The 27,638-nt window shown below is 35.6% G+C and overlaps 1 protein-coding gene across 10 annotated transcripts in view; it reads right to left on the bottom strand.

Annotated features, from left to right (window-relative positions):
• Nucleotides 1-2,731: 2,731 nt before the first annotated feature.
• CCDC171 (coiled-coil domain containing 171) overlaps nt 2,732-27,638 on the bottom strand; it is a 172,573-nt gene continuing 147,666 nt past the window's right edge. For 7 of the 10 annotated variants that reach the window (XM_068666401.1, XM_068666408.1, XM_068666409.1 and 4 more), the window contains 3 exons: nt 24,343-24,495; nt 23,924-23,976; nt 2,732-2,925 (listed from right to left, as the gene is read on the bottom strand). In XM_068666401.1, the coding sequence (XP_068522502.1) occupies nt 2,871-2,925; nt 23,924-23,976; nt 24,343-24,495 (261 nt within the window). In that variant the 3' untranslated portion in view covers nt 2,732-2,870. Of the gene's footprint in view, nt 2,926-13,644; nt 14,207-23,630; nt 23,654-23,923; nt 23,977-24,342; nt 24,496-27,638 lie in introns of those variants that run through there. The other 3 variants (XM_068666407.1, XM_068666404.1, XM_068666406.1) reach the window with 3 other exon arrangements.

Raw genomic sequence — 27,638 nt, 5'->3', positions numbered from 1 at the left:
CTTGCCAGCTGGATTTCGTCTATTCATTTGGAGTTTATCACAAACTCCAATTTACCTGAAAAGCAACTAGGAGTATTTGACTAACAATAATCCAGTTTACTACTCAAAAACTTCTTTCCAACATGGGAAAGAGGAGCTTCCATTTACAAATGAGACATCTGACATCCAAACAACACATATTTCAAAGTCTCTTCAAATCAGATGGGTTTAAGAAGTCTGTAACTTGCAGTTGGTCAATATTTAAACAGAATGAATTAGGTAGATGTCCTCCTGTTCATGAAACATATGAACTAGTTCTTGTGAGAAAAGATAGCTCACTAGATTATTCCTATTAATTGCATTCAGTTAACCATAGCTGTGGACTGTGTAAAATCATATGAACTTTATGTTTGGAGCAGTTAAAGTAACTTCAGGAGATCAGTCCTACTGTCGGTAAGATACTGATTTCGGAAAGAAAAACAAATTTCATAAATAAATCCTTCCTCTGTTTCTACATGTACAATATCACACTTACTGGCAATGATGGGGAAGGGACAAATAAATATGTTGCAAATTTTCTTCAGTAGCTTAAGGTCATGCAGGAAAGAACAGGCACTGTCAAACTGTAGAATACCTTGAGATTATATTTTTAAAATAAAACATATACACAGTTCTATACACAGTAGAGAGACAACTGCTTACATACTATTTCATTCTTCATGCAAATATTGAAGATTTTTGACATTATATTTGTGGGAGAAGAATGCAGTTCTTAGAGTGCTTTTACCAGGAACAGTCACTATCAGGAAAGAGGTGAGCCAAGACTTTTGTAGGGAAACAAAACTTCTGTTTTCATTGTTCAAGACTAAATGCACCAGCATAAAGAAAAGAAATGTTCTTCCTATATCAGCCAACTCTTACGTGTGAGAGTTCTGGAGGATATATTAGTTGTTTCTTCCTTAACCTGTATTAGTATCCATACACACATGCACATCATGGCTGTGAGCAATGGACTTGCAAAAGAGAATACATGAAAACATGAAAATTTGATTAAAGTTCTTTGGGTGTGTATTTGAGATTTATATCAGCCTTTCTGGCATCTGAAAACAAGGACATTTGGAAGATTTTGGTCATCATAAGTGGTGTATTATCTATGCAAAAATTGTTTTCCAGACAAAATGGAGTTTCAGTATTCAGGACTCTAAAATCAAATCCTGTCTTTGACATATTAGAAAAAATTACAAATTCCATAATGCATAATATTATTTTTCTAATGTATCACTGGTCCATAATGAGAAACAATCTATTATATAGATTTTGTGTTCAATCTTTTTGTCAAAAACTACATAGCACATCAAAAGTTAATAGCACCGGGGAGTTCAGTGATTAATATGAAAACAAATGGTATATTACAAATTTTCTTTTGTTCTTCATTCACAATGATGAAACTGCTACGATTTAACCTTTAAGGGTTAAAGAGTTTAATCAATGTCAATGTCTGATCTTCTGAAGGCGATAAAGAACAGTCTGTCTAGCGATACCCAACAGAACATCACTTTGTCAAGCCACAAAGCGCCCAAAAGCTTGTCAAGTAAGTTACCAGAAACCTCTTTGTGGTTAGAACTCAGCTCCTTCCTGCTTGACCTATTATTTGATATTTGACCACTTGGTTGCAAGACACTTGCTCTTTCCAGCTGAAATGTCACTGGGGCATCTTGTCAGCTCCCCGACATCTCGGCCTGACATACAATTTTACTTTTGTGTGCTACAAGGCAGAAAATGCAGGGCAATGGCCTTGCTTTAAATTCTGTCAGCATCAAAGATGGGCGTCACTCTTGGGTCCTACCAACAACAACAAAAAAGGAGTCTATTTGAAGGTCAAAACAGCCATTACTTTAAAGTCTTTCAGCTTAAACTAAATATATTACCTGCAACACTGGTTTGGGAACTGTCCTTATAAAGTACATAAACATATCATCAGAAATCCTCCCTGCACAATTGTTCTTCTTTCTTATGAAATGCAGACTTGATAAAAGGGTGAGTTTTCAACGCCTGCAGGGACCAGATTCAGCAGTTAACTTAACTTGTTCAAATAGGCAAGTGGTATCATGTAGCTTTACAAGGAGCAACCTGACCTTCTCACATTGACCAGCAGTGACATTATTGTGCAGGAAGAGAAGCAGTCACATCATTTCTGTTTTGCACAACCTGCTTAAAGTTTGCAACTAAATGCTTGTCTTCAGTTGAGCTGACAAGAGAAAAGAGGGGGCTCAGTGAACCATGGCAGGGCTGCCATGAAATGACAGGAATCATTGGCATACATTTCAAATAGCTCTCTCAATCCTATTAAAGTATTGCAGTCCTGCTTTAAAATAGACAAGTATGAAACAACTTTGATAGATAGAGACTAAAATGGCTTATTGATTTTTTTTTTTAAGACTGAGGAAAATTACCCAAAATGTGTCATTCTTTAACATTTAAAAATATATTACATAAGAAATGAGCAACTGCAATAAATAAAAGTTAAAAAAAAAAAACTGTTACCGTATGCAAAGAACACGAAGCATAGAAATGTGAACATATGAATGCACATTTTCATAAAAACGTAAAATTAATGTCAAAAAATACAAACGCTGAACTACAATTCAAAGGTAGCAACAAAATTGCACTTTAATTGCATCATTTTACATTAATGCAATTTTTTCCTTCTAAAAGATTATTGATACAAAGAACCTGAAAATCCATTTTCCATTGTTCTTTTGGGACTGGATGTGACATTCAGGCTGAAGGAATAGACTGAAGACTGTGAATTGGCTCTATTGTGCATAAAACTGTTGTAGGATGTGTCAGGTTCAGCTTGCAATGCCAAAAAATCTGGGATTCTACTCTGGTCAGGCGGAATTGCTAGCTTGAAGACATTGTGATGTTTGAACTCCCTCTTGATTCCTGGAGTAAAATAAAATAATAATAAAAAACAAATCCAAAAAGAATCTACATGCAATGTTAAACAAGCAAGAGAAATAATTTCATTATACCTTTCACAAATATATATATATGAAGTATCTGTGTTTGTACCTTGTTTCAACCATTTCTGTAATATATACAATACCTGCATATATACATGTATATTAATCTTTAATAAGCAGGAGTGAAGGATATTACATACAATATTCTGCACTAATAAATGTTAAGAAACTACAGTCTATGTTATTTAAAGCACTAAAGATATGTACAGACAGCATTTACCCCTCTTCATTATCATTGTTAGGTGAGGTTTTTTTTATCAAGTAAACAAACTTCATCTACAGTTTTCCTGTCACTGTTATTAGGAAAAATATGCTGTGCTATCCATGAAAGATAATAAATTACATTTAAATATATTTTATCATAATTTGAAATCAAATACTCTTTGCATGTTAGCCTGTTAGAAGATGGTAGAGAATATACACTGAATGTACATTGCTGGGGAATACAATTCATCTTTCAATGAGTCTCGACATTCAGTTGAACAGTTACAAAGGTTAGACCAGTTAAAATTCAACATTATATAACTCACATAACCAAAACATTGTGCATTCTACTTTGAAAGATTATGGATAATACCAGTTTATCAACGTTAATAGTTTTTTTAGTGCTAAAGAGACACATTGTGTATTCCCTTAAATATTCGTGATAAAAAATAAAAATAAAAAATTTAACAATGTGATGTCATATTGCTCTTCTGCCTATTACCAAGGTATTTTAACCAAGGTACTATATAGCTGCGGAAATAACAATCAATCAGGCCATAAAGTATGTGAAAAACTCACATACATGCAAAGTATTACTATGGAAAAGACATAAGGTAAGATAATGAAAGACTGCTTCTGTATTTTAGTTTTTAAACACCCACCCTCGGCATTTGAGGGAGACTGTACATGCATATGCACACACATGCACATGCATACACACACACACATATACACAGAAGAAGAAATACATGTATATGAAGGCACACGGGTTTCAATACACTGACTCACTGATACACAGAAAGAGGCAGTGGTGAGGGTGTATATTCATATTTCAACAAATCCAGACTCAGTCATAGGTATAAAGACACATTCATGAAAGATTCCCCTTTCCTCTGTTACTATTGCAGAAGAAAAATCAATGGTTGCCTCTAACACCTACTTCAACAGTTCCCTTTGATATGGACTCTTTTGATTTCCTGGTTCACCACAAGCCATACTGCAGATACTGTAAACAGCCAGGTTATGCTACATGTTCATTAAGAACCCATATGGTAGCAAGTTTAGATGACTACTTCAAGGACGTAGTTAAAATGAGGTAGTGCCTCAAGTTTTTCTGAACTATGCTGGTTACGGGGATCAGATAACCAGCAGAACTGTCAGGTACTGATCTGTAACACTCTACCTTTTCAGTCCTACTGTGCTCAACACTATGCAGGATGGGAACCATTAAAGAGCAAAAGCACAAACAAGCTTCACTGCATTTGTATCAGCATATCTGAAATAAGATCTCAGTGAAAGCATCCACCTATTACACCGATTAACAGTTTGTTATTTATACACTTTAATTAGCTGGCTTAAATTCTCTCTAAAGAAAGAGACATTCATAAGAAAATATTAAGAAAATATTGAAATGCACCATAAAAAAACAACAGTGATGTTCTAGAAACAATTATGTGTGTAAATGAATGAAATCACTAAGATATAACCTACTAACAGGTTTCACTCTGGATAACAAATACTGAAGACAAATGTAAACATGATGGTTTGTACTGCTTTCAATATCTCACTTCATCGGCATATCAGAATGATTAAATATCACATGCTACAATTACTATCTCATAATACCTTTTCCAGATATAGTGAGGTTTGGGACTTTTTTTGAGGAATATGGCATCAAAATCCCAGTAAGGAGACAAGAAATCAGATTTCCTTTGAGAATTGCAAAAAAAAAAACAGTATGAAACTTAATGATTGGCAGCAAGTCAATAGACTATGTAACAGTAAAAGCTTCACTGCTGGGGGAAAAAAGCTCTGCTTTAGTTATCCAGATCCTGTGCTGTACCTCTTACGCAGAACAGAATACTATTCATTGAGTAGAATGGAAATCAGATTTAATAACAATGTGATTGATGTAAAAAAATATCTTGGCTGTTACTCTAAGAACTGTTTTGATCCAGTATCATTATATACACTCATGATGAATAAGAAAACAATATTCTTTCTATAGGTTACTAGAAAAAAACACTCAGAACTGTTACAATACGCATTGTTTGAACACATACCTGTACAAAGAAATTTTAAAGGCAGTGATAATTTCCTCAACACAGCTCTTTCAACATAATTGTATTTAGACACCTTTCTAAAATATGTATTAAACTGGCACACTCAAACAATATACAAGGGTTGTGATAATAATCCATCATATAAAAATGCATTTAGATAATTTTTAAAAGAGGAATTATGTATTTTAAATAAATTATGTATCTTAAATAAAGTGCCTGTTTGGGTAAATCTTTAGCATAGCACTTTTATTTACCTGATTTAGATGATTCCATCTAGACTGTTGCACTTCATCAGCTAAATAAATATTTAGGACACAACAGGTCTAAATGTTTATGGAATACAGTAATTGGTCACACATCCTGTGGCCATTTTTTCAGAATTTGGTAGCCTAACTTTATAAAATATGTTTTCCCAAAAAAAAAAAAAATAATAATAATAATAAAAGATTAGTCTATATTATGAAATAAGTGCTTTCTAAACTACAGTTAACAACATTTTACTTTAGACATGGAAAAAAGATTTCTAAAACAACTATTCCCTACTGGTTCTCTTTTGTGGCTAACCTCTGATCACATTTAGGATCTAGTTTACAGGATGTCTCATAATATATGCATTGTTTTACCAAAGTTAAAACTGACTTCTAAAGGGTTGCTTTATTATGTATGACATTGTGAGTGATTATTATAATACCACCATGTATTATATTCTTATGTATGTTTTTATTGCGCTGTCAGCCTATTCAAAAGCATCATGTTGTGATCAAAGACACCCTATTTTGCTTTTATATATCAATACTTGTGAAGTAATGTCAGACGTTTGGAATTAGAAAACTGTGCATCCGTTTTGACACTGGTGCAAACAGATAACTACATGAAGAAACACACTGTTGGAAGAATATTGTTTATCTTCAATTGTAGCACTAAAATCTATACCCAGAGTGGAAGCCACAAATCAGTCAGAATGGTTTCAGCCTGCAAAGTCAACGCAAGGATAATTTTACTGGACCACAATTTTCACTATAATACCACAACTTTTCAATTGCCTTCTATTATTTGTATGTTACAGTAATTCCTTCCAATTTGGCGATTTCCCACCACAAATTTTAGTCACTTTAAACTGCTTTCAAATACTCAATTTCAAAACACAAATTTCCCCTCCGCTTTTTTATGACATAAATTAAATTATAAATAAAAAATCAGAATAATAAAAAATTGTAAGATTTTTTTTGTGAGTTACGGCTTGTGGATTGTGAAAAACAAGCTTGCATATATCTCTTTGACTTAGGTAAGAAAGAAATTAAGCCACTTAGAACAGAAAACTACCAAGAAAGGGATGAAATGAAAGGGCAGAAAGAATAATACTGAAGTTGCGACATAAAAAAAAGACTCAGTTATAGATGTTCCTGTGTGATGATGCAGATACAGTAGTAAGCTCAGTGTTATACCACTTGGCAAATTAAAGGTGACTATTGTATTATAAGGCCGAAGTGTTATCTATAGGAAATCACCAGACTACAGGAGACCTAGGTGTGTGAGGATTCCTGACAGCAAACAGAAGTATAGAAGGAGGAGCAAGCTGCAGTTTCTTCTGAATTCCAGCAACCTCTAAAATCTCGGAGGAAGCTGCAGCACAGCCATCCAAGAGCAGAAAGAAATGCAAGGGGTAAGCACAGAGCAGAGAGCAATGGAGGAGAAGTAGGAAACAGTCAATATACATCTCTGCAATTGATTTCTGGTACTGGTTTCTTCTCATCTCTTTCCCTTACCCTGAATCTAGAACATACATATACACAGTAATACCAGTAGACAGCATATCAAATGGCCAATAATACTTTTTCCAGCTTCTTTTGTCTATGTTGTCATTGTGTGTTACATCATTTCACTGTAGCAATAGAACTTCCAGTAAGTGTTAAAGAAACGAGAACCATCTTTGATACTATTTTTCAGCACTTATGTGGAAAACCTATTTCTCTGTAAAAAGATGAAAATTTTCAAATAATTTACAACCTCCTTCTTAGACTGATATTCCCAAAACTGGTAATAGTTGGCTTTTGCCCCATAATAACAATGGACTTCAGCATGCTGCTCATTCATTTGCTGTTAAAAGTAGCTCAAACAGTCATTTCTCACTCTCAGTGAAATAAATAAAACATCAGACTGATGAAAATGCTAAAAACTGCTACTTAAAATGGAAAGTATTACTAGTGGTGTCAGTTTAATACTGCGATAGTTAACAAATTTCTTCAAAGGAGGAATGTATACTGGCCAAAACCAGAAAGTTTGCTTCCCATGTCAATGATTTTGCAATTCGGTATTCTGAGGCAGTAAGACTAAATTTATCCCTGACATAAAGTAGGAAAATTGTAACATTCAGTATAAATTCTAATTGTCAGCACTCCTGCCTGGATTCTGGAAACAATTTACTATCAGAGAATAATTCAATGGACTGCCAACTCATTACACATTAAGTCAGCAAGTTAAACACACAACACACTTTCTTCCTTGGGTGCTGCTAGCCAATGGCATTTTTCATTTTCAAAGAATTCCCTTTTCACTTTCCAGAAGTTACTGAAAAAATACACAATTCTGAAATATCTGGAAATCATTTTTTTTCTGCTTTTATAACGCTTTAGCGTTTAATGCATTCAGTGAAATCACACTCCAGAGACTCTATTATGAGCAATTAAAGAAAGATATTTTTTTCTAGAAGAAATCCTGCTTTATTCAAATGTATTTAAACCTGGTATGTTTGAAGAAATGCACAGGATTACCACATCAGACCACCATATCGTCAATGTTTTGATGGCTTAAAGACAAGGAATTTGACTTTGCATTGCTAATTGTGATGATTTCTAAATATTTTAGCCAAAAATCTGCCATGCAGCATATATAGTAATTCTTTCAGAATTTTGTCTCTATTCAGTGGAATACACATGGACGTCTCTCATTTTCAGGTCAAGTTGTTTGTACTACACTGTAATAATACCAAAACACTACACAAACTATGTAGTGCACTATTTTCATGGGGAAATGCTCAGTCTTCATTGACTTCAACTGAAGTTTTCAAGTTCTTTAACACAGGAACATGACTTCATGAGCCAGACTTCTTACCCAACATTGCCTACCACTGTCCTTCCACTTTCTCAAGAATAGAAGCAACTTCTGTTTATTTTTAATCTTAATAACCAACCTGAATGACTATTGCTTTATTTTGTACTGTGCAACCAACATTGAAAGATACACTGTACTCCTACTAAACGGTTGTAACAACTCTCCACATTTTGCATCAGTGTATTGTGAGGTTGTTGTTGCCTTTAACTGATGCTCCTGTTGCTTCCCAGTAACCCTCTCTACTGTCTGAGTTTTCCTGCAGTTTTTATTGTCTCTAATTAGTATTTCTCTCTGATGGTTACCTTCACAGCTCTTTGCTTCCTTCCAACAAGAAGAGAAGAAGGTAACTACAGCTGGAGACTAACATGCTTGTGACACCATGCTGAGGCACAAGTGGCTCATGAAATAGTTCTCACTGCTTACTGCTTAGCTTTTTCTTCTGTCATTGCTAGAGGGAAAACAGTCCCTATCCAACAATTTAAAGTGTCAAGCTTCATATTCTCTTGAGAAATGTATTCAGTCATCATCTGAACTCCTAGGCAGTGTGACTGTCTGATGTAAGCCTTCAAAGTTTCTTTTGAGTTGCATGCATACTGCCACTCTAGCAGAAAAAGGAAAAAAGGTGTATTTACATTCATTTTACCAAACATTAGCATCTTCTGTCCAATCATTTGAATGCAGAAGTGTTAGGAGAAAACAGCTTAGAGAACAAGGGTTGACACATACAGTGTGAAATCTTAAGGTGCTTGAATGCAATGAGGGAGAAAGTGAGACAGAACCACATTTCATCTTCCTAACTGTGCTATAGTCCACATGAACTTTGTGACAGGTCTCTGTCTCTCAGCCACACTTGACTAGCTTCTGCTGACATTCAGCTGTCAGACAGCAACCCTTTACCATGCCCCTAACATGCTCTACAGCTTCACCCAATTAACTCGCTTTCACTTGACATTGCAGCAAAAAGCTTCATAATAGGTGGTCAAGGTGCATGGTGTCTGCTTGCCCTCTAACTGCTCACGCACAGCAAAATGCTTAGCTACCTTCCTTTTTGTCTGTTTGCTCAGAAATGGTGTGACTACAATTTAGGAATTCCATTACTAAACAGGACAAGGAAAGCTAAGCTTTGCCGGTGGTGCATTAATATATCTTTTACTAGAGACTAGTTTTAATGCAGAATCCTAGAGCTAATCAACATAAACATTTTGGAAAATGAAAAAAAAAAAAAAAAAGGAATTACACTGATTCAGTAAAATAATTCACTCACTTTATAATTAATAAAGATATACTGTATCAGCAATACAGGTAAAAGTTGAAAAGATGGAATACATAATTATTTCTGACAGCAACATTTAACAACCTAGAGGAGAAAAGTCTACAAACAATTAAAGTACCTTTATGATTCAGCTGTCTTGCATTAAAAATACTGAGAAGATGATTTTTGGCTGTGTATTCCTACCAAATATGCAATATTTTAAGGAATAATGATCAGAACTATGCAGAGCTAGCAAAACAAATGAAAATGGAAATTAACATTTTAGCACTCTACTGATAGCTTATTTAAAAATGAGAACAAACATGGAACTTACTGTTACTTTGCAGCCAGATGCCTTGAAAATACTCATTTGATTACTACTTCTCTCAAATGTATTTGACTTGAATATGTGGACTAAGCCCAAAAGTGCCTTCAAAGAGCCAATGTTTAGTAAGCACTGATGATGTTCAAGTGCCCTTTGATGAAGAGGCTTCTTAACCAAAGCCGGAACAGACTGTATGAGTACAGATGTCTGGGCAGTGGAACTAAGAGAACAGCCACTGTGAATGCCTTGTGGTAGCCTTATGGATTTCAACTATTAGAACTTCAGTAAGGCATGACCCAAAAGCCTATCTATTGAGTTATTTCAGATTCTGTTGTTTGCTTAACTACAGCAAGTTTGGATAGATTGTGTTACCTATTTGATTTACCAGCATATCTACAGGGACTGGTCACCTTAAGTTCTCTCTAAAAAGCATTGAAATAGCATTTTTCCTGTAAGAAACTTGCTTTTTTTATAAAGAGAAGCAGACACACCGCTTGTAGAAATCAGAAACTCAAGAGAAGCCAAAAGCGTGAAGGAAGGAAACAAAAAATAAAATATATTGATTGAGGTGTAAAGCAGACACCTCTCACAACAGGAATTTACAGAAAGGACATAGAACCAACTTATCATTATAAAAGGTGGTGAAAAAGAAGCAAGTCATAAGGACCTGGAACTTGTACAACTCTGGCAGAGGTTGCTGATGCTAAAATGGGTAACTTTCAGCAATGAAAAAAAAATGTGATGAACATCTGAGTGAGATTTCAAGTAGGAAAATAGTATTTTTCAGACTTGAAGTAACAGCGATACAGAAAGCATTTTAGTGGAGAAAATAACTGCAGATCATGTAGTGAGAAGGGAGATGCTGATCTCGTGAATTGACAGCCTCCCGTAACAAACAGCAGATTGAAGGTAGGTAGCTCTTAGGAGACAACAGAACTAGGAAGATAAACTGGATACAGACATAATAAATGCAACCTATCTGCATTTGAAAGACAGACTTTTGTCTGTTGTTGTTGTAGGGTTTTGTTTGTTTGTTTGTTTTTAACAACAGGTTGTAATGCTGAGCAAGAACATGAGCATTTGCATGAGGCTCTAGGCCTGTAACTCAGCTCATCTAAATAACTATATTAAACTGAAAGGCCTCTTAAAAAAAAATCCTCTAACGACAAAGCAAAAAATGACAGAATTATGTCATTAGAATTATGCCATCAACTGTTACTGCTGTCAGCTTTATGTTCTCAACAGGAATGTTTATTATTAAAATCATCAACGTATTAGGAGGACAAAGGGTTCCACCCTCTTAGCACTGGCCAACGCAGCGTGCGTTTTCTTGGTCACCCAGTGCAATTGTGTAGACTGCCACCTCCCTGTCAAAATCCTCATTAGGGTTTGATCCCTTGAAACAGCACAGAGAAAGATACACCAGGAAGAGATACCTTTAGATCCCTATAGGTTTGCAACATTTTTCAAGCTTTTGTTTGCTTATCCAAACCAAGCATTTTAATGTTCATTCATCCCCAGTAAAACTTGATTCAAGTAACTTCAGGAGGGAATTACTCCTTCTCCCACAAATTGCATATAATATCTCAAGCAGTTTATATTCAATAGAGTTCTAAAGGGTAGTTTTATAACAGTAATGGTTGGGGAATGCAGTTGGCTTTCCTGCAGTGTTGCTTATAAAATATCAGTTGATATCTGAATGGCCTAAAAAAAAAAAAATTAGGCTCAATTTCAGTTGACAGCTAACATGTAGGTCTTTTGTAAATGCGAGATCCAAATTACACTAACTGGGCAAGGAATCAAGCTTATCAGTTATAAACAACTTGAGTGTGGGTGAGCTAGGGTTACTGTCTCTATTGGTTTTGGCCCAATTTATATATACAGTTATATTTCAGACTGAGATTAAATAAAAATCTAATAATTACTTCAACAGAACTTTTTATACTCACTAAATTCAAGAGTACAATCAGCCTCTAAGAACTGCTTTTGGTTTAGTCAGGTACTAGATCATCACTTTCTGGGAGGCTGAACATGTAGTGTGAGTGAGGCAAATGGAACTAGTATTTCCTGCATACCAACCATATTTTATGCAAATCGACATTAAAAAATTGCTAATGGAATTTCATCCTTTGGTATACATATGCCAAATGCATGTTCTGAAAGCAAAGAAGAGTTGGGAAAAAAAAAAAAAAAAAAAAAAAAAAAAAAAAAAAAAACACCACATACGACACTGCAAACTTTCATCAGGCACACAGGCTTTTTATCGAAAGTTCATGAGGAACATAGAAAGAGAGTTGGAGAGAGGTTCCTTAAGCTTTTTGGTTTGTATAGCAAGAAAACTGTAACATAACATTAAAAATACATAGTGATATCTCAGTAATTTGGTGGTCCTTCTATGCTTCAGAATGATACCTTAAAATTCTTTTACTCAGAACTCCTGATTAGATTATGTTCTCCTAAAAAATCTTTTACTTAAAGCACAGTAAACTTCAGTAAGTTATTAAATTCAACTAGAAATTCCTAAAGGAATGAGATGTTTTGACATGCGCAAATTAAAATGAAACTGGATGACTGGTAATGTCAAAAAGCTTTGCAAAGTCCTGGTTAACTTGCAGGATATGCTCAGGCTCCCAGAGGAGTGCCGTGCATTTACAAGACCCTGTGAAAGAAAGCTTGGTGTCACACAGAGTCTGAAAGACTGTCAGGGATCCTGATCATAGGCCTATAGTCACCATATGAGCCAATCATTCTGTGATCAAATGAGACACTCACTGGTACTTAACAAAACCTGAAAAATCAGTGAACTATTCCATGACTGTGGATCTGGACTTTCTTTGTCAAACTACATGTAATGCCTAGATAGAACAAAAGGTTTCCTAAAATACTGGTGAACATACAAATTTATCAGAGGCAAGTATTGCAATATCAGTTTTATGGTGACATTTCCTGACTAAACCATGGCTCTATGGGTCAATTTCAGTTCAGGCACAGATTCAGAAGTGTGGTGTCTAAAAGTAATGTGTCTTTAAAGGTTCCAGGGATCCCTCTCCAAAAAAAATGTAAGAATTGAAACAATTACAGCATCTGAAAATGAGAGAACGGAATCATTACATCATCACCATATTACTTTGCTTTCTTAATATCAAACATAACATGGAAACTGCTGGTGGTTTACCACAGTAAGTATTCTTGTCTATATTTTTTGTAAATTTCCCCTTCCAAAACGTAGAATTTCTGCAACAAGTCAACAGAAGACAAAATGCTTGTAAAATAGGAAGGATATGGCTTAAGAAGCACACTGTGGTTCTAAATGCCTTTGATTGTACTGAATGATTACAGAAACTAAAGAAAACAAACGTTATTTGAAAAATAATTATTTTTATCATGATATCATGATTTCCACGAAAGGCTGTTACATGTAATTTAGAAACAACAACAATAAATAAATAAATATATGCTGGGTAAATATTAAGTAGTGTGACTTAAATATGTAAAACCCAATAAAAATAAACATTAAGATGTAACTTGCTGACTGTATGCCCTTAAATCATGTCAACATTATAGGAATAGAATTATGAGTTAAGAGCAGTGTTATGCTTCATGCCCTAACTTTGAATTTCCTGTCTTTTTTATCTGTGTAAGTCACACATTCTAATATATTTTAAAGGTGTTTTTGTGTTGTTGTTTGTTTTTTTTTTTTCATTTCTTGCATTAACTTTTATCCTTAAAGTACAAAATGCAAACATTCAGGCAATGGAAATAGGTAAACAGATGTATTTCTACAAAAACATGTTACTCTACAGCAAAAATGTCACAGAAGGCTTGTTCTTTTTTTCCCAAGTGAAAAGGATGCAAGCATACACAATTACAGGAGAAGGCAAGAGCAAAAGAGTATGAGCGAAACAGCAGAGAATAATTTGATTTTACAAATTCCAGAAAGACACAAAGTAAAGGAGGCTGCTGTGGTTTACAGCTACCCTTCTTTATCACTCTCATTATCTCTCTTTGGCCTGCAGAGGATCCTCTCCTCCTCTGCTTGGTCTCTGACAGCTGAGAAATCTGCTGTGGGACCTAGGGTGGAGATGATACCCAGCCCTGTGCTCCCATGACCTTTCTTCCAAACCAGTGCACCAGGAGCTGAGATTAGGAGCTGAAAGAGCCATCGGAGAAGGTTGTCTCCTTTGAATGAAGGTTTACCAGCTAGGTGACACTGAATTCTCTAGGCTGTGTATTGTCTCCCTGCCACCTAGAGGGGAATACAAACACGTAAATATGTGATTTTCCTTTACAAACACCTAAAAATTCATCTTTTGAGAGGAATACTTACTTACACTGTTTAAAAAATGTGTTTTTTATGGTTAGATTCTCCAGACTAATCCTGTTAAATGCCAACACAAACTTTTTTTTTTTTTTTTTGTAATGAGTAAATGTAGCATAATACATGCTACACTTGGGGCATGCTGCATATGTATGCATTTCTGAGGCTGGCAGAGAAACAGGCTGACTCCCGGAAACACTGGTTCTTCCTCTCTGGTCCTTTCTCCCTGTGCACTGGACAGGGGTAGTACCACAAAATAACAAAAAACACTTTGAAAGACATCAAAAATCCTTCTATCTATTATACTACTCAGTTTAATCACAACTCACAGGTATCATCTACACATTCATCAAAGATAATGAATGAAGATCAGCACCAAATTTTCTCCTTATAAACAGTGCTTTAAATACTTAGCTTGAAACACACAGAAATGAAAAATCAAACAGGTGTCAGAATAAGAAAATCATTATTCACAACTGTATACCTTAAGTGATCTAAATTTAAAATGATAAGACAATATCAGGCAGATGACAACCTGGATTCCATGGATTCACACACCATTTAAGTATCTGAGCTAGACTCATTCAGGCACAGCTATGCTTTAATCCCCTCCAAAAATTTCTCAGTGAATACACAGTCACAGAACAGAGAGACATTCCCTTTATGTTTAACCCACAGTTTAACGGAGAATAATAGAAGCTTCCCAGCTCCCTTTCTTGAAATAACTTCTTCAAAAGGGAGGAGGAAGCACCTTCTGGCCTGAGTAAAAGTCCTTGAGTCTGGAAAGAAGTGAATTTGTCTGCCTTTGTAGAGAATATTCTTTTTCTTCTACAAAGCCAGTAAAATTTTGTCCTTGGCTCTGTTCTTTTGTAAAAACTTTTTCCTGGGGTTAAATGTCCTGGTCTATAATATCCAGTTCTCAAAATAACAGCCTGTCTAGCACTCCCAATACTTTTATTTCTGCTACGGAATTAGCAGGTCATGTAATCATATAGAAAAGTTTCTCTTATTTTGATATGCTGAGAATTTCACTTCACAAGGTGTGGGAGGAAGGCAAAAAAAAACCAAAGGCATGTAGCAAACATGAAGCAAACATATGCAGCTGGTGAATAAAATTCACCGTATATTACCGAAGAAACAGATTTTGAAAGACCACATATATGTCTGACACACAGCTGTCTTCTGACACAAAGTTGCTTTCTGCATCCACTGCGGCCTTTCAGAAACATTCAGTTCCTCAAAACCCCACATACCATTTTGCAAATGAAACGGAAGACTTCTTTCTCCTTCAAACCTTGAACAAAATGAAACATAGGCATTCACTTTTCTCTGTTAATCTGGTGGAAGCCATGAATGAAAGCATGATGTTCTCCTAAAAGGCAAACTTGAATTTATGCTTTAGACTTGTCTCCTTGTCCAAATCATGAGTCTCTCCGAACTAATTTCCAGTTAGTTACTGTAGGAGGTACAATTGTTGCTCTGGCCTAAGCACTTAGGGTAAGAGACGAATACAGTAATAACTTCCAAGTATCTCATTTTCAGTCCTGGGAACCACTGCAGACCCTTGCTTGTGAGGTAGTAGTTCCAGCACCTCAGCAGAAACACATTTCTAATGCCATAGAAATGTAAACCATGAACGAAAAAAGGAAAGGAGATTAGCTTCCTGAAAATATGACCCTCCTTTTCTGCTACTCAGCCAATGACATGAAAGATTTGTTTTGTGCTTAACATTGGAATAAACCTGCGGTCATTTAGGAACTTCATGGTTTCCATTAAACTGCACAGCATGGACATTTGGAATTTCATGGCAACTGTGAAGTGAGAACGTGGACCTTGCTTTTCCAAAGCACAGGCCTCTGCCGAGAGCTAACACCCACACACATTCACTCATGTTCCCTCGCCAATTCTTGTCATTAAGGAGACTTTCAAAACAGACCAAAAGAAAAAAAAAAATAAAAAAACACTTAAAGCTTAAATCTCTTTCTTGAGCACATGAAAGCAAAATACTACCAGTGGAAATGTAATGTTTAAATGTAGTGAATGCATTGCGTCCATCTACAGTATTCATGGTATTAACTCTGCCACTACACTGAAAAGCTGAAGTATTGGAAACCACCTAATTACCCAAACATTTACCTCTCTGCAGGTGTAAATACATGGGCCTAATAAGCTTTCCCACTGTGAAAGCAGTTACTTAAATTATATTAAAATATTAAAAACTATTTAATGAGCTTTTTTCCCCTAAAGTAAATTGACTGTGTGCCTTAACCTGCTTCAGGCAAAGGAAGTTTCAAACATATTGGTTTTGAAACTAGCCATTATTTCCCATGTTGCAAAAATGGCAATTTTATTTCCCAACAGCAAATGAAACTGTCAGGAAAATTTAGATGCAATAAAATTGGGTGGTTAAACCAACATGCTGGATTTGGAATAAAACTGAATTAAAGGAATTAAAATTAAGCATTATGTCAGTCAAACTTTACAAGAACTATTTTAAACAGGGTTTAGGGTTTTATTTTTGCAAAAGTTAGGCTTTGGACTTGGTGAAGTCCAGCCATAACTACCCATTTTATGTCCATCAACAGTGTCACATTTGAAATTTGCACAATGAAAAATATTTTGCATAAAATGTGTTGCTTCTGGCAACATTTCTGCCTAAATAAAAAGTTGTCAGGCAGTGTGTGACTTTAGTGGTACAGAGTTTTAAAATGGTGGCTTCAGTCCAAGGCTAGCTAATAACGGCTGACATGCACTGGAATCTTGAGGCCTAAATCAACATTGTTTTCACAGCTGTAATTAAGCCACCTAATCAGAAGCACATTTTGACGGGACAGTTTCTGGAAGCCAGACATTACAATTTCTTATGCCTGGAGCGCAGTGGCTCATGAGAGGTCCTCATTTAATTTCAGGTTTAAAAAAAAAAAAAAAAAAAAAAGGCTGTAAAATGAAAAGACTATAAAAAAAGCAGTGTACGACTGTTGAAATGAAGCAGGCCTATGTGTTCATGCCTTGACCAACCCCGTATCCCACCCTCCTTCGGCTCTCTGCCGAGTCCCCAGCTCTCAAGTGGCAGCTGCACACAGTGAGATTAAGGGCTTCTGCCAAAGTCAACAGATGAGCTGGTCTGAACTGGCTCTCTGTGTGTTCTGATTGTAAATTGTGCTGGTGATGATTAGAGAACTCTAACACAGGATGTCGACTCTTAAAACTGTCCAGAGAAAATAATTTTTTATTTTTTTTTAAGTTCAGGAAATTTTTTTAAACTTCTTTTGTGGGTTGGTACATAGTGTTGTGTCTATAACTTTCAGATGATTCAAATGCGAATTCACACAAATGAAGTGACTATGTTATTAAAAAAAATACACCCTTAGATGCTCACAGCAGGATCCTTCATTTAGGGATGTTTATACAACAGTGTTGCTGCTGAATGCAATTCTCGAACTAGTGTACTAGTGCAGTTCTTGTGTTTCTACCACCTGCCAGTGGAAGATACCCCTAAAATTCAGAGTATCAACTTCTTGTATTGTATGACTGTTGCTTCAGCATGTTGTCATACTTGAAATGGCTAAATTGTCTTGCTCATTTTCTGGAGCACAGCTACATTAGTAACTTTAACATAAACTTTCAACCCCAGAGGCCATTGTAAAACTATCAATATGAAGGCACCAGTCACTGGGGTCTGATTACATTTAGTTCTGCATTTTAATTACATATGGATTCTATTAACTGAACCTTTTGCCTTATAGGCAACATTTTAATCAAATTACTATAATTTTCAAATATGTTACAATAGTCTGACAAGTTAAAAGTTCACATACCTAGAATATTGAGTATCAAAAAACTTTTGCATAGAAAAGGAAGTATTCTTTACCAAACAGCAAACGTGTTGTTGGATTGCTGTAACTCTTTTTGAACACCTTGCCCCAAGTCACAGAATGTGATTTATAATATTGGTTTCATATTATTATATTTTTATTTGTACTACATAATAAGCAAATAGTTTAAACTATATGATTTATACCGCTCGGTTACAACTACGACTTATGTAAGCAATACCACATAACAAGGTGAGCATTTATACCAGGATACCTGCATTCCTTGGCTATGCAGTTAAGTTGGCAACTGATGGTCAGTTGCTTACAGTCAGGTAAGAAATTCAAATACTCCAGTAAAAAAATGAGTCCCTGGTAGATACTACTGCTTTCCAGATTTATCCTGATAAAAGACATCAAGCTTAGTAAATAGAATAGGTTTTTATTATTATTATTATTTGCTTATTCTGGTATTTCTGCATATTCATGTCTATTATTATTTCAATAGTGGAGAAATTCTCCTTAAAGGGCTGCTGTATTTTCCTTTACTTCTACCACTTTAAGAATATTTGTATGTTTCACAGTAAATAAACCATGCACTGGTAATTAACAGTACTGAGCAAAATTACTGTTATTTGAGGTCTACCTCTTACTGAATTCTGCCCTGGATTATTGCCAAGAAAATGCTACAAGACAAAGGTAACAATGAAAATATTAAATTTTAAAAGTCTGCTTAATTCTTTGCATGGAAAATTAAAAACTGGTGTCTTCAAATCTTTTACAAAACCAGTTCGATTCCAAATCTTTTAAAAAATCTTTTTGGTTGAACTGTGCATCAGGCTAGCATGAAGTAGTGGAAAAGCCAAGCAAAGTTTTCATCCAGAACCTATCTGCTTCTTGCAACATCTGGGAAGAATTCCCCCAGCTACATCAGTCATTCCATGTTCTAACACAAGAGATATGGCTCTGGCCCATGAAAGACTTTCTCTGACATTTAACACTACACTGATGGAGTTCAAGACTTTCCCCTCTGCAGCAAGTGAAAAGGCAGTGGTCTATTTCTTCCTCTCCAGTTCCTTTCTCATAATTCTAAATGTAAGATGTTGCATCCCTGTTAGAGGCAGGTCCCAGCCTTGAAATGCTGATTGAACCAGTGACATGGAAACAAAGGGTATGGGGAAGGACATGCACTGACCAGACTAGTCTGGCTAAGTAGGAAGAGAGTGTCAGTGGTGTAGTTAACTGGTAAGTCTGAGTTTCAAGCATTTATTTTCTCTCTCCCTCCCATCAAAAAGATGCAAGTAGGTCATGAGAAACGAGAGCTGACTGCTTTGAGTATGAAGTATACTTTCTGCTTAATTCTGTTTTCAATAAAATATATAAAATATACATATTCTCACATGTAGGTTCATTGTGGTTGCTTCTCTCACTGTACCGAAACTTGTAATCCTTACATTCGCAGTACTTTACAAGATAAAATTTACTAGGAATTTTCAGACAAAAGACAGACAAAGACACAACTGTGGGGGGAAAAAAAAAGGAAGGATGATGCAAAGCCACATAAAGCAATGAGTGATTTGATTTTCAACCCGAGTTAGGAGAAGCATCCAAAGACAACAGTTATTTTCATGGCTCATTGCATGAGAACTCTGCTCTTCTTACAGACTTTCTCTACATCTGAAACTTGCCTTCTCTACCTTTACAATTGAAGTTATCCTTTTGACTCCCCAAATTTAATTTTCTCCAGAACAGCACGGAAAGCATTCTTCATCAGCTTTGTAGGTTACTATCTTTTCCCCTTCATTCATTTATTTTCTATCCTCCTTTGATTCTGACGTGAAAGCCAAAAAAAAAAAAAAATAAAAAAGTCACTAACTAGATCATCTGCATACTTCTGAGTGACTATTAAATATAGTGCCCCATTTCCCTCCTATGCTGATTTACCCTACACACACATGCCACCGAGTGGAATGGGCCACAAAGTACACTCAGGATCAGAGAGACGCCTGACTGCTTGGATTAGCGTTACAAGGGCTTCTTTCGTTTGCCAAAACTGATGGCAGAATATTTCACATCCTTAAAACTCTGACAGTAGTACTGGCACCGGGCACAAAATCTCAGGGCTGAAAGCCACGAAAACACCTTCTGGAGCACAATTATATTGGACTGAATTCTGTCACTTCCTGATACATGTCAGGAACTGGAAAATACAGTGTCACTGCACCCACTCCCCACAGCACTGCTTGTAGCAACACATTCCCTTAGCCATGGACTCATGCTTGCCATGTGACTAACGTGATGCCACATTTTTCCTCACAGCACCCACAAAATAATTGCTTATGACTATACTACTGTACAGTACTGCACTTAAAAGCTCCCTGTTCAAAGCCTACTTGCTACTACAACTCTGAATGAAAGTGCAAGCATAGTAATAAGTTCAGGCATTTGAAAAAGTAAAATGGATCAAAGGAGTAGAGTCCAGTTCTGTGAAAATATTGGCAAGTGTTCCATTAATAGGAAACCCATAAGCACAGTCCAGTTTGTGATGTTTACATTACTAACTGTTGCTGAACAAAAAATAAGCAGGAAAAAAATAAGGAATATTGTAACATTTTAGCTGGTATCTTCTCTCCTTATATGTACAGTTCCTACTTGTGAAGAACTTCCACTAAGACCACCTTACAAGAACACTAAGCTTTCCTAAGGCAAGTTGTAAGAGGGCATAAGGGCATAGACACATAAAGGGAAGGCCACTGAGAAATTTATAACTGGAAAAGAATTTCTTAAAGTTCATGGAGAAAATGGCAGTGCCAGTCCTGCACTGAACTGAGTGCTCAATGAAATTCTCCATCTTATTTCATGCTAGAGGCTGACTGCTGGCTTCTCTGTTCTTCCTCTGGAGCCTAAATCCTCATAGACAAGTGTATATATATGGCCATACCAATGTCACATTATTAGCTGAACTATTATTACTATTATTACTAGCTCTACCAATTATAGATACGGCCCTAAATGTGATATGCAGCAAGTTACAGAGGACAGAATTGTGACTGCAGCAGTTGCACTTCAGAAAAAGTAAATTTAAAAACATAAGGAAATACAGAAAACTGAAACTTACAGTTGCAAAGACTTTTACAATGTGTTAATGGTTTGATAACAGAAATACAGGAAAAAAAAAGACATTTTAGAAATGTAGGGGAAGTTGCATAAGCATTTGGTAGAGGAAAAAAGCAGAAAAGTAATTAAAAAAGAAAAAAAAAAAAAAGAGAGAGAGAAAACAGATACAGAAACAGGGAACAACAGGAAAAAAAGGTTTAGCTATAAAAATAATGGTCTATATTTTAGCCATACTGAATTTTAAAGAGTTGCAAGAATGAAATCTGCACGGGGCCTTCATCTGCACAGAGGAAGAATCAGCAGAGATGAGTACAACAGACAGGTGGACTCTAACAAAGAGCACACATATATTCTGCTCTTGACATCCTTTCACCCCACATCCTCTTTTCTGTAAACTGTGTTTCCAGCATTTATTTCACCTCTGTCCATCATAATCATATCCCTTTATATTTCTCTCTGTTGGCATTAGCATGAGCACACATAACAACCTCAGAATCTAAAATTTATTGACTAGAAGGAAAGTGGTTGGCCTGGAACTAGACTGGAGGATGGAGATGTCAATTCAAACACTTAGAATAAGACGAAAAGTCAGAATCACTGATGTTGCCTTATTGAATCAGATTTGTTCAATTATTAGAAGGAGGAAAAAAAAAAAAAAGAAAAAAAAAAAAGCAACAGAAGAGAAGTGGTGTGAATAGAGAGAAAGATGATGCAGTTAGCAAATTTCAATACAAAAAAGTCAATTCGGAAGGCAACACCTTCTCAACATGCAAAAGACACTGCTGATAAATGGCCCAAACTTGCAACAGACAGCTGGGAGGTCATATAATGTTATACAACCAGTGTATAAGACACCAAGAGACAGTCATGACACAGTGATATAAAAATTGGTCTTATAAGCTAGGTGCCCACTCACTTGGCATGCACCTGAAAAACTTTTCAAAAATTTGATTCAGCACTGAGCAATAGCTCACTGTTCTAGGAACACAGGCATATGTCAGAAGAAGTTCTGCAAAATAAAATACAGCCTAAACCGATTAAGACACCACATCCACTTGCTGTGTTTCTTACATGAAAAAGTTTTGTTTGCATTGTTATTTGAATTGGGTATGTGATTAAACAATGATTGAAAACAACTAAGTGTGTTATAATTATGAAACCCAACAGATGGCTGAGAAAAGGCATTATTCTGTTTCACTGAAAATAATCAACCAAAAAGTCAGCTGTACTTTAATACAAAAGGAAACTTAGTGCAAACTTCCTCAAAATCAGAATTGGAGCTTGTCATCTGAATCCTAAAAATATAAGCCATGCTGGAAAGCCGTGGTGCCTGAAGTTACTAAAACTCATGTTTCATGCAATGTTTGTGAATATTAGGAACAAATTTTACAGAAAATACAAATATTAAACAATGCCCTATAAACACATATAATTATTTTCAAAGTTTGAGAAACTATCATTCTGATTTTTTTTCCCTTTTACATACAAATTTTAGAACACTTTCGATTAACACTTATGCTGAACCTTGTCTCTAGAAGAACTGTTTGTCTCCTCAGCGGGTTGTATAGAAGGGCCCACAGACAGTACTAAACTACAAACAGTATCATCTGTACATTGATACTGTAGGCAGACACCAATTACTTATGAAAAGATTACATTTAATCACAGGCATCATAGAGCTGGGGGGGGAGGCAGTTTGTTTGTTTTCACTGTAACAAATCAAGCCACTGCATAGACCTCCATAGACAGGACTAGTAGAATCTTTGCTAAAAGCTCTCTCAATCCAAATGAAAGCAAACCTCGCTGCAGCAAGTTTGGCACACTTCCCAATCCTTACTATACAAGTGGTCATCTTGATTTAAACAACAAAAACAATCATAACAAGCAAAGGAGCAACCCAATTACACTGGGCACAGGCTCAGCAGGACACATGTAAACCTAGTAGAAACATAAAGAAAGGCTGGTTGGAGGAGAAATGAAGCAATTTCCATGAAGCAATTTCATTGAGCTTTTCAGAAAGGTTGCACAGCCACAAATAAAACAATGCTTTCATTCAACAATTATTATCTCAAGATCTTAAAAGTGAAATTCAGCACTGATGAATATATTTTCTATTTGTGCTAATTTTGTATCGTGTTGATTTAATTTAGAAGCATCATAATAAATTAATGCAATTATTTTGGAAACAACAAAAGTGATAGTCACAATCTTTGGATATATATTTGCTGAGGTGTCTGTGCCATTTGCTTTGACTGCTCTCTTCTTCAGGATTTTACGTTTCAAACAGAAAATCGAACAATCCTGATTTTCCGTATGGTCCTTTGCTTCACAAGAATAAAAGATGAGGAGGATGAGGAGAACAACAACAACAAAACAAAACAAAACAAAAAGAAAAAAAATAGGCAAAAAAAAAAAAAGCCCACCTCCTAAAGCTTTCTCCTTAATCCTGTGTGCAAAAGTGAAGAAAGATGGAGAAGAAATCTATCAAGTGTCTGCAAGTTGCACAACTTAAACAGTCTCATTCTAGACATACTTGACTATATATCTTTGATAGTTAATGTGTCTGGCCTGTGTGACAAATACATCTGCATTCAACAATCCCCTAAAGACACTTCTCAGATCTGAGGAATCACATTATTAGCCTTAAACAAGTTCAAGTGTGTTTGTGGACAACAAGATTTTAGACAAGAAATGATCTCTAAAATTGGATTTTAACCTTATAATGGGATCACAGTGTTTTCCTTTAGTGAGATGCATTTTCATCACCATCTACAAAAAAAAAAAAAATCATGCATCCTAATTAACACTGTCTTTACACGCATAATTAATAACAGTTTCTTTTCATAAGCTGCTGTATCTTTGGATGGTTAAATTCCTCAGGTCCAAAATTCAGCTGGTTGTTGTACTGCCAAAGACAGAAATCACAATGTGTACTTTTCCAGTGACAGCAACAAAGAGCAGGTTCTCCCAGAAGATACGGTAGTAACGTTAATCCTTGTGTTAACTTTTATCACCCCTTCTCCTCTGAAAAAGTCTCAAGAGGTTTCTCTTGCCACTGCAGAAACTGTACAGCATGAAGGGAGATGCTCAGGAACTACATCCAAACGACAAAAATTAGTTGAAAAGCAGACTTACCAATTGTAAGTTCTCACTTTCATGAAGACAAGCTGTTTGGAGCTCGGACTTTAGCACTGCAGTGTGAAGCTGATGAGATGTTGTTTTTCTCACTAACATGTCAACTCTGGACCTTGCAAGTTGGTAGACATCCACAAAACTTTTAATCATGGCCTTTAAAAAGTAAAATAAATAATCAGTGCCAGGCAGGATATACTTTAATGCCAAATAGCATATGCCCAAATTCATTACACAAGAGCTAACTTTTATTAATCAAAGAAATCAAACAAAAGGTTAGAAGGCAAGCTAAATTTCAGTCTCAGGGCAAACATTTAAAAGTCTTAAATGGGTCTTTGTTTTCCTTCTGTTATCTTAAACATTAATAGCATTAAAGAAAATTGCTGTGCACCCTAACTAGAAGGTGTTGATGAACTATTTTCAAACATGCCATGAGCAGCTGATATTACTTTTCACTCTCTGTACGTGTAAGACAGTGCAAGTTCAATTTCTTTTCACAAAGAATCAGTACAGTGTTTCCGCTTAAAGTTCATATCTTCTCCAAAGAATCACTACACAGCTTCAGGTTAATGTTCATACTATCAAAACGACTTGAGTTACTAATCCTCCCACTCCACGTTTAAAAAAAAATTAATTTTGAAGAAACAAAAGAAACAGAGTAAACCTACAGAACCCTGGAAGTAAATAATCTGATTACAATATAGCTGGGAAAATATAATTGTTTTCATGTATATAGTAGAAGAATGTCCCAACCGTGTAATATTGATCAGATTGATAATAAAGTTAGCAGCACAAGAGAGTACAAATGATTTGGCAGTATTGGTAACTTTATATTTACCCTAAATAGTATAACACTGTTGAGATTATTGGACTTCCTTACAACTGGTTAATCACATTTTATAGGTTACAGTTTTCCCTTCTGAAATGACCTGTAGCGAGTTTCTACTGTATGAACATATTACGGATAATATGAAATTGGTCTTTTGAATGTAATTCTGTGGTATAGGCAAAAATAAACTTAGTACCACAAACAGGCATTCACAAAGATTTTTACTATTTTCCTTTCTTTGTTTTCAAACATGCTACTGCTTTTGAGAGAAAAAAGTTGATGCATCTGGAGTCAAACACATTTTTTCATTGTTAAATGTAGAAAACAGTGGTAAATTAATACCATCATATCTTTTCTCATCAGAAAGAATATCCAAAATATTTTCCATTCCACCGTGCTAGTCCTAGAAGTAGATTGACATAGTTTTATAAATCTGCCTCTGTGAGCTCTGATTCTGATTTTAAGGTTATTTCATTTACATTCTACTTCACGAAAATGCTGCAGCCCTTGACAAACAATACCAAACAACCATGTGAATACAACTTACACTCCATACAAAACTGCATGAGAGCCTTCATATAGCAACAATTGTCCATATGTTAAAAATCAGATATGAAGAAATATCTCCATGGAGTGGGCCTGCGACTCATAAGCAAGGAGTATAACAATATGTCACAAGAAGCTGTGTCTCACAGGAAAAAAAAAAAATTTGTGTGTTCCTTTGATTACTTCCCACATGATACTTAAAGGTATCACTAAGTTAGAATGCACAAGGAGGATTCCTTCCACCCCCACTACCTCAAAGTTAGTGAAGCCACTAATCTACATAGCCCTACATTTCCAAATGTAGCCCATATATAATCCAAATCCAAATTCAAAATCCGAAATCAAAATCAAAAATCAAAGCCAAATCCAGCCCATACATAACCTTACATTTCCAAAGCCACTATAAGCCCATTCAGTTATCTGAAACAGCAGTATCATTTCCTTCATAGCTGAAATTCAGCTTTTTTTTTTTTTTTGTCTTGTCTAAAAAGTCCAAAAATCAATGGAATCAATGTAGAGAAAACATATTAATTCTCCAGCTTTTATTTTCAGGTATAGCAAACTTTTTTCTAAAACATCTAGATTTTTTTAGCCCAGAAGGAAGCAATTTCTCAGTTATTTACAATTCTTTAGCAATGTGCAAAGTAGCACTTTTGCACCATAGGTATGCATTCTTTTCTGCATATTCCAGCACCCTAGCAAAGCATCAGGGTCAGCTTGGATTTCTCTCACTCAGGGTCAGGTTAGGGAAAACAATGTTTTGGGGTCTTCCAGTGGGTGACATGAAATCCTTGAGAATGAGTGCGCAGAACAGTTGTTTTAAATGCCATGGGAAGGAAAATACATTGGGTTTTTAGATGTGCCATTGGAAGGCGTTCATTTATGTATGATTTTCTGTAGCTCATGTCAGTTGCACATTGAGTCACAAACCTGTTTTCCACAGTAAAAGTTTCACTTACTAGGAAACTCGATACACATGGAATGGGGATAGAGTCTGGTCACTGACATATTATAAGATCTATCAAATAATTATTAAACAAGTTCGTGAAGGAGTCTAGCAGCTTAATTTAGATTCCTGTTTTTGGCTTACAGATACAAATATATCTGCAGTTCTGGAAATTGTTCAACAACCAACAACACCTGTTAATAGAATTTCAGAGAAGGGCCATCTTGCTCTGCAGAATTCTGTTGCTCTCCTGCTAAGGAGTGCTTTCTTTTGTTAAGTATACATAGCAATAAGATGTAAGATACTCAGCAATCCTCCTGATCAGTTTTTAAAAGAACAAAACTTGACATGTATACATATCTGCAGCATCTGCACTTAAGCGAGCACTTCCTGTTTTGAATGTATTGGCAATACTGAGACATGCAAACTGGGAACAGAACATCTGAAACAATAAAAAATTGCCTTCTATTACAAATATAAACATTTTTAAAATATACATCAGAACATGACTTCTATTCAGAGAAGTCAGATGAAGTGATCCCTGAACATTACTTTTAAAGTTAACAACTTTTCAGATAGATGAGTAGTGGAGAGAAGACTTAACCAAGGAGGGCATGGTAATTCTGAGGCTGGATAATATGAATTTTAAACATTACTGACTCTAGGTGGGCCTGCCTAAACAGGAGGGTTAGACCAGATGACCCCTTCCAACCTTAGCAGTCCTGTGATTCTGTGATTATGAAGTCATTCTAAGGATGGAACAGAGGATACAAGTTAACAGTGGTTAAAATTACTTAAGTTTTTACAATTTTAACAGCAATAATTATAATGAATTACTCTTCATTAATCAAAGAAAAAGAAGCAGTCAGCTGAACTTGGTTTTTACAGTGACCTTTCACTCCACCCCATGTTTTATGTTGTAAAAGACTTCACTATTACATAAAGTTCTACATCATATGCTACTGAAATAGGCGAAGC

This window comes from Anas acuta, chromosome Z (genome assembly GCF_963932015.1).
Source record: "Anas acuta chromosome Z, bAnaAcu1.1, whole genome shotgun sequence".
Lineage (NCBI taxonomy): Eukaryota > Metazoa > Chordata > Aves > Anseriformes > Anatidae > Anas > Anas acuta.
This window is presented reverse-complemented; position numbering and strand designations above follow the sequence as displayed.